At 47.5% G+C, this 11,359-nt stretch overlaps 5 protein-coding genes across 5 annotated transcripts, besides 1 other annotated feature; 4 read left to right on the top strand and 1 right to left on the bottom strand.

The window, feature by feature from the left end:
* Positions 1 to 280: 280 nt before the first annotated feature.
* RPL2A (60S ribosomal protein uL2) lies at positions 281 to 1,449 on the top strand (the record flags this gene model as incomplete). The annotated part of the gene is made up of 2 exons (XM_022610712.1): positions 281 to 284; positions 689 to 1,449. 2 exons carry the CDS (start codon positions 281 to 283, stop codon positions 1,447 to 1,449), a joined length of 765 nt encoding a protein of 254 aa, XP_022466981.1.
* Positions 1,450 to 1,875: 426 nt separating this feature from the next.
* Positions 1,876 to 5,388, top strand: SMC2 (condensin subunit SMC2; the record flags this gene model as incomplete). The annotated part of the gene is made up of 1 exon (XM_022610711.1): positions 1,876 to 5,388. The coding sequence occupies one exon, from the start codon at positions 1,876 to 1,878 to the stop codon at positions 5,386 to 5,388; it is 3,513 nt and encodes a 1,170-aa protein (XP_022466980.1).
* A 75-nt stretch (positions 5,389 to 5,463) lies between these two features.
* MET10 (sulfite reductase subunit alpha) lies at positions 5,464 to 8,631 on the bottom strand (the record flags this gene model as incomplete). Its single annotated transcript, XM_022610710.1, has 1 exon — positions 5,464 to 8,631. One exon carries the CDS (start codon positions 8,629 to 8,631, stop codon positions 5,464 to 5,466), a length of 3,168 nt encoding a protein of 1,055 aa, XP_022466979.1.
* A 403-nt stretch (positions 8,632 to 9,034) lies between these two features.
* On the top strand, positions 9,035 to 9,751 carry RIB5 (riboflavin synthase; the record flags this gene model as incomplete). Its single annotated transcript, XM_022610709.1, has 1 exon — positions 9,035 to 9,751. One exon carries the CDS (start codon positions 9,035 to 9,037, stop codon positions 9,749 to 9,751), a length of 717 nt encoding a protein of 238 aa, XP_022466978.1.
* A 163-nt stretch (positions 9,752 to 9,914) lies between these two features.
* Positions 9,915 to 10,970, top strand: STS1 (Sts1p; the record flags this gene model as incomplete). The annotated part of the gene is made up of 1 exon (XM_022610708.1): positions 9,915 to 10,970. One exon carries the CDS (start codon positions 9,915 to 9,917, stop codon positions 10,968 to 10,970), a length of 1,056 nt encoding a protein of 351 aa, XP_022466977.1.
* A 261-nt stretch (positions 10,971 to 11,231) lies between these two features.
* Positions 11,232 to 11,294: a sequence feature (Short protein (KNAG_0L01120, CCK72732.1) was converted to a misc_feature.).
* The last annotated feature ends 65 nt before the right edge of the window (positions 11,295 to 11,359 follow it).

The following is an 11,359-nucleotide window of genomic DNA, read 5'->3' as shown; positions in this document are numbered from 1 at the left end:
TTTCGGGCGAGCCCGCACTCCGGGGAGGTGCCCTCCTCTCTGGGCTCACCGTTGTGGGTGCTGTCCGCCTACGGTCCAGGCAGCCGCCTTCTTCCTGGAGGGTGAGTTCCAATGCCCTGGGCCCAGGGCGTTGCCGGGGGGACACTCACAGTTTCCGTGAAACTTTCTGTTTCGCTGAAAGAAGATTTGGGTTATGTTACCACGGTACTGTATTGACAAGTAGTAGTGTGCATTAGTGTTTGTACTTGAAAGGAACCAAGAAACCACAGATCAACACACAATGGGTATGTTAACTAGCGATGAATAGACGATGTTACCGTTTAATTTTGGCTGGAGTGAAGGCGCAGAACTGTCGTATCTGTCACTAATGAAACTGTAGTGAATATTGAAGAAGACGAGATGGAAACATTCTGTGCTATTAAAAGAATGCGTACAGGGTGTAACCACGTAATGAAATAGTCTGTACCGTCATGGCATATAGGGGAAAAACCAATACCAAAGACCAGAGATAAAAGATTAGAGCAACGATCAAAACAAGTGACATGCGAACAGATCCACCGAAACTAATATCGACTACCAAAATATAATCCTCGACTTTCAACAACATTGATTTACTAACAAACTACTATTTGTTTCCGCTTGTAAATAAACCTGCAAGTTTGTACAACATTTTCGTCCTTTTGATTAGGTAGAGTTATTCGTAACCAAAGAAAGGGTGCTGGTTCTATCTTCACCTCTCACACCAGATTGAGACAAGGTGCTGCCAAGTTGAGAACCTTGGACTACGCCGAACGTCATGGTTACATCCGTGGTGTCGTCAAGCAAATTGTCCACGACGCCGGTAGAGGTGCTCCATTGGCCAAGGTTGTCTTCCGTGACCCATACAAGTTCAAGCTACGTGAAGAGATCTTCATCGCTAACGAAGGTGTCCACACTGGTCAATTCATCTACGCTGGTAAGAAGGCTACTTTGAACGTCGGTAACGTCCTACCATTGGGTGAAGTCCCAGAAGGTACCATTATCTCCAACGTCGAAGAGAAGCCAGGTGACAGAGGTGCTCTAGCCAGAGCTTCCGGTAACTACGTTATCGTTATTGGTCACAACCCAGATGACAACAAGACCAGAGTCAGACTTCCTTCCGGTGCCAAGAAGATCATCTCTTCCGACGCCAGAGGTACCATCGGTGTCGTTGCCGGTGGTGGTAGAGTCGACAAGCCATTGTTGAAGGCTGGTCGTGCTTTCCACAAGTACAGACTAAAGAGAAACTCTTGGCCAAAGACCCGTGGTGTTGCCATGAATCCAGTTGACCATCCTCACGGTGGTGGTAACCATCAACATATTGGTAAGGCTTCCACCATTTCTAGAGGTGCTGTCTCCGGTCAAAAGGCTGGTTTGATTGCCGCTAGAAGAACTGGTTTGTTGCGTGGTTCTCAAAAGACTCAAGATTAAACTGTGTGATTCACTGCTCCCCATTTTGAAAATATCGAAGAAGTATAATATAAAAGTCAAGTATATACACTATAATTTTGTACCCCATAAAACATCCATTAAAAATATAAGTCCCCTTATCAACCTACAGATGACAGATTGCACTTAGAGCTGTTCGTGGAACTATTGGGGTTCAGACTCGCTTACTTACTCTTCGATCTAGGTAGTTTTTTACCTGCCATTAAATTTCAAGAAAATTTGGAAAGTTTTGTTATATATGAGGAAATGTATGTTTTGATCTGAAGAAAGGCCCTCATCAATTAGGTCAGAACCTTGGCACACCCCGTCTGCCTCTACCAAGAAGCCTATAAAAGCTAAACCTTCACCGATAGGTGATTCGGACCTTTTTGCTTGCCCGCTAGTCATTTATTCAACCTTAATAAAGCAATGAAGGTGGAGGAATTGATTATCGATGGGTTCAAGTCTTACGCAACCAGAACTGTAATTTCCGGTTGGGATGCCCAATTCAATGCGATAACGGGGCTGAACGGGTCCGGTAAGTCCAATATATTGGACGCGATCTGTTTTGTGTTAGGGATTTCTTCAATGAGCACGGTTAGAGCCTCTAATATGCAGGATCTGATCTACAAGAGGGGACAAGCAGGTGTTACTAAGGCAAGCGTCACCATCGTTTTTGATAACTCGGATAAATCCAACTCTCCCATTGGATTTAACGACTCCCTGAAGATATCTGTGACTAGACAAATTGTTCTAGGTGGAACCTCCAAATACCTGATCAACGGTCATAGAGCGCCACAGCAGTCGGTTTTGCAGCTATTCCAATCGGTTCAACTGAATATAAATAACCCAAATTTCCTCATCATGCAAGGTAAGATTACCAAAGTGTTGAATATGAGACCATCAGAGATCTTGTCCTTGATCGAAGAGGCTGCTGGTACGAAAATGTTCGAGGATAGAAGGGAAAAAGCTGAAAGAACGATGTCCAAAAAGGAAACGAAGCTAGAAGAGAACAGGACTTTACTAGCAGAGGAAATAGAACCGAAGTTGAATAAACTGAGGGGCGAAAAGAGAATCTTTCTGGAATTTCAAGTAACACAAACCGATTTAGAGAAAATATCTAGAGTCGTAACCGCGTTTGACTATCATAACATGTCAACAAGACGGGATTCTGCAAGGGATAAAGTCTCATCCAATGAAAGGAGAATGGAGGAATTGAAAACATTGATCTCTAAAACCACAGACGAGATCATTAGCTTGAAGGAGGATCTAGAACAAATAAAAACTCAAAAGAAGGACGAATTGGATAAGAACGGGGTTCTGCCTAAGTTAGAAAAACAGGAGGGTGATTTTTTGAACCAGATTTCTAGGATCAATGCTACAAAACAGATCTGCTCTCAAAACTTAGAAGAGAATAAGAAAAAGATTCAAAAATTGCAAAACACTCTGGAGAGCCTATCCAGGGAATTACAGGAAAAATTGGATCGGTATAGAGAAATTGAGACTGCCTACAAGCAGGATGAAAGTACTTTAAACCAATTGAAGGAAGAGCATAAAAGCAGGTCCGAACTGCTATCTACACTGTCCATTGGTATATCATCTACTGGTGAAGCTGAAACAGGGTACACTGCCCAGCTTTCCTCCGTCAAAGAGCAATACAATGAAACCGAAGTCAATATTCAAACACACAGAAAAAGAATTGAGTTTATCGAAAAGGAACTGGCCTATAATGGACCAAAACTACAACAAGCCAGAAAAGAAAATGAACAAGCTGTTGCAAATTACAAACATTCCGAAATGGCATGTGCTTCTCTAGAAAAGGAGTTAACAACGTTTGGGTATGATCCGGAATTTTTAAAACAATTGAGAAAGGAGGAGTCTGATCTAAAACAGCAAATTTATCAAATGAATAACGACATAGACCATTTGAAGAGGAAAACTGCGAATTTGGATTTCCACTATGAAATGCCAGGCGGTAAATTTGATCCAAACTCAGTTAAAGGTATTGCAGCCCAATTATTCTCGCTGGACGAACAGAATTTTTACAGTGCCACCGCTCTACAGGTTTGTGCCGGTGGTAGACTATTCAACGTCGTTGTCGATAACGAGAATACGGCTGCACAACTGCTAGAGCGCGGTCGGCTACGGAAGCGTGCCACTATTATCCCCTTAAACAAAATTGCTGCTAGAACTTTGAATGACAATATCGTTAATATGGCCAAAAGCGTTGCCCCAGGTCGCGTAGAGCTGGCTTTGAACCTGATTGGTTATGAAGAGGAAGTTAGGAGGGCTATGGAATTCATTTTTGGATCTAGTCTAGTCTGTAAGGATGCAGAAGCTGCGAAAATGGTAACATTCAACCCCAAGATTCGTACCAGGAGTATTACTCTAGATGGTGATGTGTATGATCCCGAAGGTACTCTGTCTGGAGGAAGTAGGAACAACACCAGCTCTCTTCTAATAGACATCCAAAGATACAACAACAACTGCAATTTGGTTAAAGAATTAGAAACCAAGTTGAATGACATTGCTAAGAAGATCGCTATCCAATTTGAAATTTCCAATAAAACGAAGAACTTACAAAAAGAACTGGAACTTGCACAACATAAACTGAAGCTGTCAGAGAGAAATTTACAGTCCAATACAGCAGCTCAATTGATTAGGAAAAATGAGGAACTAGAGTCTGAGATAGCACAATGTAAGGAAGAGATCAAGGACAAAACATCTCAAATAAAGCAACTGAAGAAGCAGATTGCTAAGATTGAAAAGGACGCTGACGAATTTTCCCATGACAAAGGGTCAAAATTAGATGAGTTGAGAAGGGAAGTGGAAAGTATGTCCGTTCAGATATCAGAGGAAGAACAGCGCTGTGAAACTCAGTACGACGCTTACCAGAACTTCCAGCTAGAAATTGAACAACTTGGTGGTGATATAGACTCCTCAAAGGATACTTTAGAACAAGCGGAATTAACTGTAAAAAAACTTCAAACAGAAGTTTCTGAGCATGATATGAACTTGCGTGATTTAAACCAGGCTTTGCAAGATAAGCAGGTCGAGCTAGAAGAGGAAAGGAACAGATTGATGGGGATTGATGATGAACTAAAAGAAATTGAAGCCTTGATTAAATCCAAAACGGATATAAAGAACAATGCCGAACTGGACATCCAGAAAATAAACCATGAGTTGAACAAGTTGAGAAGTACATCCAACAGCTTTGAATCGGAACTTGCTCAATTATTGGATGAGCACGAATGGTTATCTGACGAGAGCCAAGTTGCATACATAATTGAGCAGCATGCATCAATAAATTTGGCAGAGTACAGGGAACGCGGTGCACAGTTACAAGAACGTTTTGACGATATGAAACGAAAGGTGAACCCCAACATCATGAGTATGATCGAAAGTGTGGAGAAAAAGGAGTCCGCGTTAAAGACCATGATTAGAACCATTGAGAAGGATAAAGTCAAGATACAAGAAACAATTACAAAACTCAATGAATACAAGCGTGAGACACTGATCAAGACGTGGGAAAAAGTCACAGAAGACTTTGGCAATGTATTTGCGGATTTGCTGCCGAACTCCTTTGCCAAACTGGTCCCCTGTGAGGGTAAAGATATCACCGAGGGGCTCGAAGTGAAAGTGAAGTTGGGTAGCATTTGGAAGGAGAGTCTTATTGAGTTGTCTGGTGGCCAAAGATCGCTGATTGCGCTTTCTTTGATTATGGCGCTGCTCCAATTTAGACCAGCCCCGATGTACATTTTGGACGAAGTGGACGCTGCTTTGGATTTGAGCCACACGCAGAATATCGGGCATCTGATCAAAACGAGGTTTAAAGGTTCACAGTTTATTGTCGTTTCTTTGAAAGAAGGTATGTTTACAAATGCAAACCGTGTCTTTAGAACAAGGTTTCAAGATGGTACCTCCGTCGTGAGCATAATGTGAGTAACACAGGCATCGGCAAGAAAGGTAAAAGAAAAAATAACTGTATTTGTAAAATTATACTTTATAAATAATCCATCAGTAAACTTCCAGAATGTATCTGGAGGTGTCCTTGAATTCTTCAATCATAGCGTTCAAGTCAATTTTAATGCCCTTCTCTTGGGCATCCGCAGAGATGATATCCTTCAAAGCCTGAGTGATGTCAGGGACGGGCCAGGTTGGACCACACAGGTAGAATGACCCTTGCTTATCCATGATGGCGGTCCTTAACTCAGGCAACGTTTCTCTGATACGGTCTTGAATGTAGATCTTTTGAGGTTGATCTCTCGAAAAGGCTGCACCAATGTGAGTGATAATACCAGCGTCCTTGTAGGCCTCCCACAGCTCACCGTATAGGTACTCCTCACGTTTGTGACGGGACCCCAGATACAGGTAAACTTCACCAATGGTTTGCCCCTGCTGCTTCTGCCATAGCTTCTCCTCGACAATGGCTTTGAAGGGAGCCAACCCTGTGCCTAGCCCGCTCATCACGACCGGTTGTTCTGGGTTTGGTGGCAGCTTCATAACGGATGGTTTGACAGACACAACAAGCTCTTGACCCGGTTGCAAGTCAGAGATATACTTGGACGCTTGCCCAAATCTCTTTCTGCCTTGGTTGTCAAACCAGTCGACAACGACAATCAACAAGTGAACTTCGTTCGGGTGCATCTTTTGAGAGGACGCGATGGAGTACTCTCTTCTCTTCAATGGCGCGATCAGAGTCACCAGTTGCTGCAAGGATGGTCTGGCGGAGGGGTATAAGTTCAGGATATCAACGTAGTTGTAAAACTCGATATCCTGGAACTTTTTCAACTCAATGGCCCCCTCTGGGGCAACTAGCGCCTCCAATTTCGCCTTGTCGTCCGCGTCCGTGGCAAGTTCGACCAAGGATTCGTAAAATCTCTTTGGTGGTTTCCCAAATAAGTCCAGGTTCTCGACGAAGCTTTGGAAGACAGTGCGCGATTCCAACACGTTGTGGTTGTCCTTGTTGGGCACTTGCACAATGGCGTTCGGGTCCAACCCGTAGTTTTCCAAAAACTCAGAGACCTGCTGTTCGTTGTTTCTTGCGTGGATCCCAAGAGCCTCACCGAGCCCGTACTGCATACCTGTGCCGGAGATGTCGAATTCGATGTTGAAGATGTATCTGTCGTAGTCCGCAGGGGTGACACGTTTGTTGGTCTTGACTTTGACGACGTAGTTCTTGACCGGCAAGTCTGGTCTCAATTTCTTGGTGATACCGTACGCCTCCTTGAAGGCCAGTCTCTTTGAAATTTCTTGGACCGTTGAGGTCTGAGATTCAGGGACAGTCACGTTTTGAGTGTTGTTTGGTCCAAACGAGGTCTCACGTGGGAAGATTGGTAGTTCAGGTTGTTCCTCCTCCTTCTGTTTCTCGCCCTCTGGATTGTCCTTGGAAGGTTCAGCGGCCGGTTCAGCCTGAGGGATCTTCTCGAATGGAATCTGTACAACGTTCGTCTTGAGCGCACTGTCCTCGTTCAAGAACTTGTTCAAGTCTGCTGTCTCCAGTTGACCGTTGCTGGCCACGTACACACGTTTGATGATTTCATCCGTGTTGTAACCGAACGATCTGGCCCAGAAGGCAGCCTGGATGAGAACGGAGACCCCAAATGGTTGTTCCCCAAAAAACTCCTCACTGTCTATCAAAGTCAAGTTGATTTCCCTAGCGGTCAATTCGGCAAGGAATTGCTCTGGGATGTTCTCATGCTTGACAAAAGTGTCCAACTTCGACAAGTCCTGTTCCGCCAAGGGCTTGCGAGCGACTAGGATGACGTCACCGCCGGTTTGGACCGTAGCAGCAACGTTGACCTCCTTCAGCAGGGCCACGTCCTCGACGATCGCAACACTGGCGACGTCGACGTTGCTCGTGGTGAACCCCTGAGGGTCCGGCCCGTATTGCAGTTGCGCTTGGAACAGTCCAGCGGCGGTGATGTTGTCGTATTTTGTCTTGAAATTGACATACTTCCCGTCGTCTAGGGACATAGACTTGGCGATTCTTGCTGGGACGTCCACGTTGTCGCCCTTGTCTCTCCCCCAATAGATAAACTGTTTATTGGCGGGATTTGCTGTTGTGTCTGCCCTTGTTGTCTTCGCAAACGTGTTGACGATCTGCGCGGCAGCGGATGGCGACCAAACAAAGTCAGGTTCGTAGACGTAGTCCGTGACGTTGGTTTTCTTGCTTTGGGACCCTCTCTGCGAGTAGAAGAGAGCCGCGTTGATCTGGTTCTTCAGGTAGTTGCCGTGGGAAGCGCCGTTGCCCTGGTTGATGAGGACCAAGTTCTGCACGGATGTAGGCAGGATAGCGACAAATTTGTCCGCGTCGAATGGGGTTGGGATCCTCACTGCGATGTTCCCGACGTCCCCGCCGCATTGATTGGCGAACAACTCTGACTGAACAGCGCCCAGCGTGACAAATACCGTTTCAGGGTGCTCTGGCCCAGTGTACTGGAAGTTGTGCAAGTGGAACTGAGTCAGCTCGTTGAACTTGTCCAGGACTTGCGTAAAGGATGACCCTGCGCCGCACTTCAAGTGTTTCTGCAAAGAAGCAAGGAGATGTGGTGACTGCGAGACCACGGAGTCGATCTGCCCGCGTGGGACGACATTTCTAGTGTATGACACGGCGTCGAACAAGTTCAGTGCGCCCCTGAAGTCCGTAGCGAACTTTGAGACTGCGACGGCCAACAGCGTAATCTTCTCTGCCTCTTGCAAGTTCGTGGGTGTGACAACAACAAACTTATCCCGGAGCTGTGCTACCACGGTGTCCAATGGAGTAGCGTAATCGTTGTAGACTGTCCCCGAGGATTCGTCGTAGTTGACCGCACCAACATTCAGCAGAAATCTTGCACCATCAGCAGCAGCACCTTCCGTCCCGTTGAACGCTGCCACGAAGTAAGGCAGCGAATACCCTGGGGCAACGATAGCAGTTAGCGATTCTTCTCCGTCACCGCCATGGGCGAACCCTAGTGGGGCCAACCCTGCACCTGCTCTAACCTGAAGCTCCTGGAAAAACTTCCCCTGCAACTGGTTCCATCTCTGCAGAGACCCGTACAACAGATCCCGCTGCGAGAAGCACTCGTAAGCGAACAGTTGGTCTGCATTCTCGTAGACGACTGCGCTGACGGCGTCCACTGGTGCAACATACTTTGCGTGCTCGACGGCCTTTGCCTCGGACGTGCTCGCTGCAAGACTCATCCCTCCTGTGGCTGTTGGGGTCCCTTCTAACAGAGCAGAGACCCATGGAAGAGTCTCAACGGACGTGCTGCTTATATAATACAATCCCAACTGGCCTCTCAACGTTTGCATCAAATGCCACACTTTTTCAACGTGTGGCACTCAACGACCGCTAAAACTGTGTCTCTTGACGAGAACCGGGGACTGAGATCCAACAGACACCACTCACCAACAACAACCATCCACCGGGATGCAGTCGCCGTTATTGCAGTCGCTGTAGTCGTCGTAGTAGATCCAGTAAACTGGTCAAAACTGCTCCCTCAAGCTCTTCGTTCTTGCACTGAAAAGTTTCAATATTCGGATCCGAACGACTCGTCGACGGTGAACTGGGACCAAGTCGACAGCAGTAGGGCAGTAGACGGAGATGTTCACGGGTATTGTGGAGTGTGTAGGGACTGTGCTGGAGTACAACGTGTTTGATGGGAGCGAGGCTGGCGGCCAGGGCATCTCCGTGGTCGTTGGCGGTGCCGGTAGCATCCTGGAGGACTGCCACATTGGCGACTCGATAGCCGTGGACGGTGTGTGTCTGACGGTGACTGCCTTTGACCAGGAAACGTTCAAAGTCGGGATCTCGCCAGAGACGGTGAAGCGGACTGCTTGTGCGCAGTGGTCGACCCCCGGGGCGTCTGTGAACTTGGAACGTGCCGTGCGGCAGGATGTGAGGTTCGGTGGCCACTACGTGCAGGGTCACGTCGACACGGTGGCGCGCCTTGTCAGTAAGGTACCCGAAGGCAACTCTGTCGTGTTCGGGTTCCAGTTGCGCGATTCGCAGTACATGAAGTACATCGTCGAGAAAGGGTTTGTGTGCATTGACGGTGTGTCGCTGACGATCACCCGCGTGGACGACCACAGGGCCACTTTCTACATCGCGATGATCAAGCACACGCAGGAGAACGTCACGCTGCCGGGCAAGCGGCTGAACGAGGACGACGTCAACATCGAGGTCGATCTCACGGGGAAAGTCATCGAGAAGCAGATCTCCGTCGCGTTGGAGGCTCAGTTCGAGCAGGAGGACTCCCCGCTGATCAGAACACTGAACAGACTCATCGATGCCAAGCTTGCAGCGAGAAACAACTGCTGAACTAGACGTCTGTGCCCATCCAGTATATACCGTAAGTAACCAATTCTTTGTGATTTGGATAAAATTTTGATCGAGACAGATAGAACTCTTACAAGACTACTACAAGACTAGCTACAAGACTACAAGGTTTCAACGCCAGTTTGATATAACACAGTGACAGAGGATGAGTGCTATGGGGTTTGCTTGGGGGTTTCAGTCTTCGCTGGACACGGTATCGGGCAGAAGTAGCAGGGCCGCGAACGGTGGCAGCAGTAGCAGTGGCAGTGGAATCAGTAGTAGCGGCGGTGGTGAGTTTGTTGCTGGTGGTATGGACGCAAGGCTGGGTGCGTTTGGTGGTGCAGGTGCTATGGGAACGTTCCCGACGTTGGGGCCTCTGGAACAGACTGGGAGGACCACAGCGATGAAGAGAAGAACGTTTGCTGGAGATGATGAGCCACAGCCAGAGCAGCAACAGAGCGACGATGAAACTTGTGGGAGTCGGCGGGTTTCCACGAGGAGGAGAGTGATGGCACCGCTGCAAAGTGCGCAGTTGCAGAGCCAGCCGCTGCCCATCCGGCGCGGGTTGGAACTCATGGATAAAGAACAACTGGCGTCGCTCGTGATGGAGCTTGTACAGTTGGACCCTCAGGTGCAAAACAAAGTGCAGAGACAGATCCAGCGGACCAAGTTCAAGTCGGACCAGTACATGGACATCCTCCAGGACAAGTTCAACAAAGTACTACAGCACGTCCCGTACAATAGGAAGTTCGAATCCGCTTCAGAATACAAACTGGACGACTACTCGTTCGTGCGCCTGAAACCGTTCATACTTGAGTTTTTGGACTGTCTCATAGACTACAACTTGAACAGCATCCCCTGCGACGAATCCCAGGGGAACCAGGTCACCGTGCAAGAGGCACTCAACTTCCTGGACCAGTGCACGGAGATGCTCACAAGCTTACCGAGGTTTGACCTTCCAAGCAACAACTACTACTACGACAAGTGCTTCGAGCAGATCTCGTACATATGGTGCGTGCTCATCGAGCAGTTTTTGAAGGACCCTGTGCTTGCGATAAACGGTCTCCGCGCACCTTCCTCGCAGAGAGAGTGGGTCCACAAACTGCAACACTACAACGATAGATCGAGGGGACTCTTGCGCAGACCGCTGCAGATGCTCGAATCGTGGCTAAACGTGACTAACGGCGACACCAACGGAACAAGCATCAACGCCGTAGCATGAACAAAGCGAGACCACAGGGTACCCATTATAGCATTTAGAACAACACACATAATATATATACACTAACGTAAAGTAACAAACACTCTCACAGTTAATTACACACAAGCTCCGTCCCCCATCAGGCCATCACCCCGCAAACGCCGGCAGACCCTGCTCTTTATCTTTTGCACCTGCAACGTTAAGAGTAAGTAAGACTGTTGCAAACTGTTCATCAAACAACACTCCGAGTCCCTCCCCCCGCTACAACAACGGCAACACACCATGACTAAACAAGTGAAGCCTGTTCACTACGACAAGGAAACCGTGAGGGAACTCACAAAGCAAGTACGTAACGATACCCCTCCCACCCCTCAGTCTGGGGTAATGACATATATCACATCCAACTGCTA

This window comes from Huiozyma naganishii, chromosome 12 (assembly GCF_000348985.1).
Source record: "Huiozyma naganishii CBS 8797 chromosome 12, complete genome".
In the NCBI taxonomy this organism is placed as follows: Eukaryota; Fungi; Ascomycota; class Saccharomycetes; order Saccharomycetales; family Saccharomycetaceae; genus Huiozyma; species Huiozyma naganishii.
Note: the sequence above shows the minus strand (reverse complement) of the source record. Positions and strands in the feature narration are given on the sequence as shown.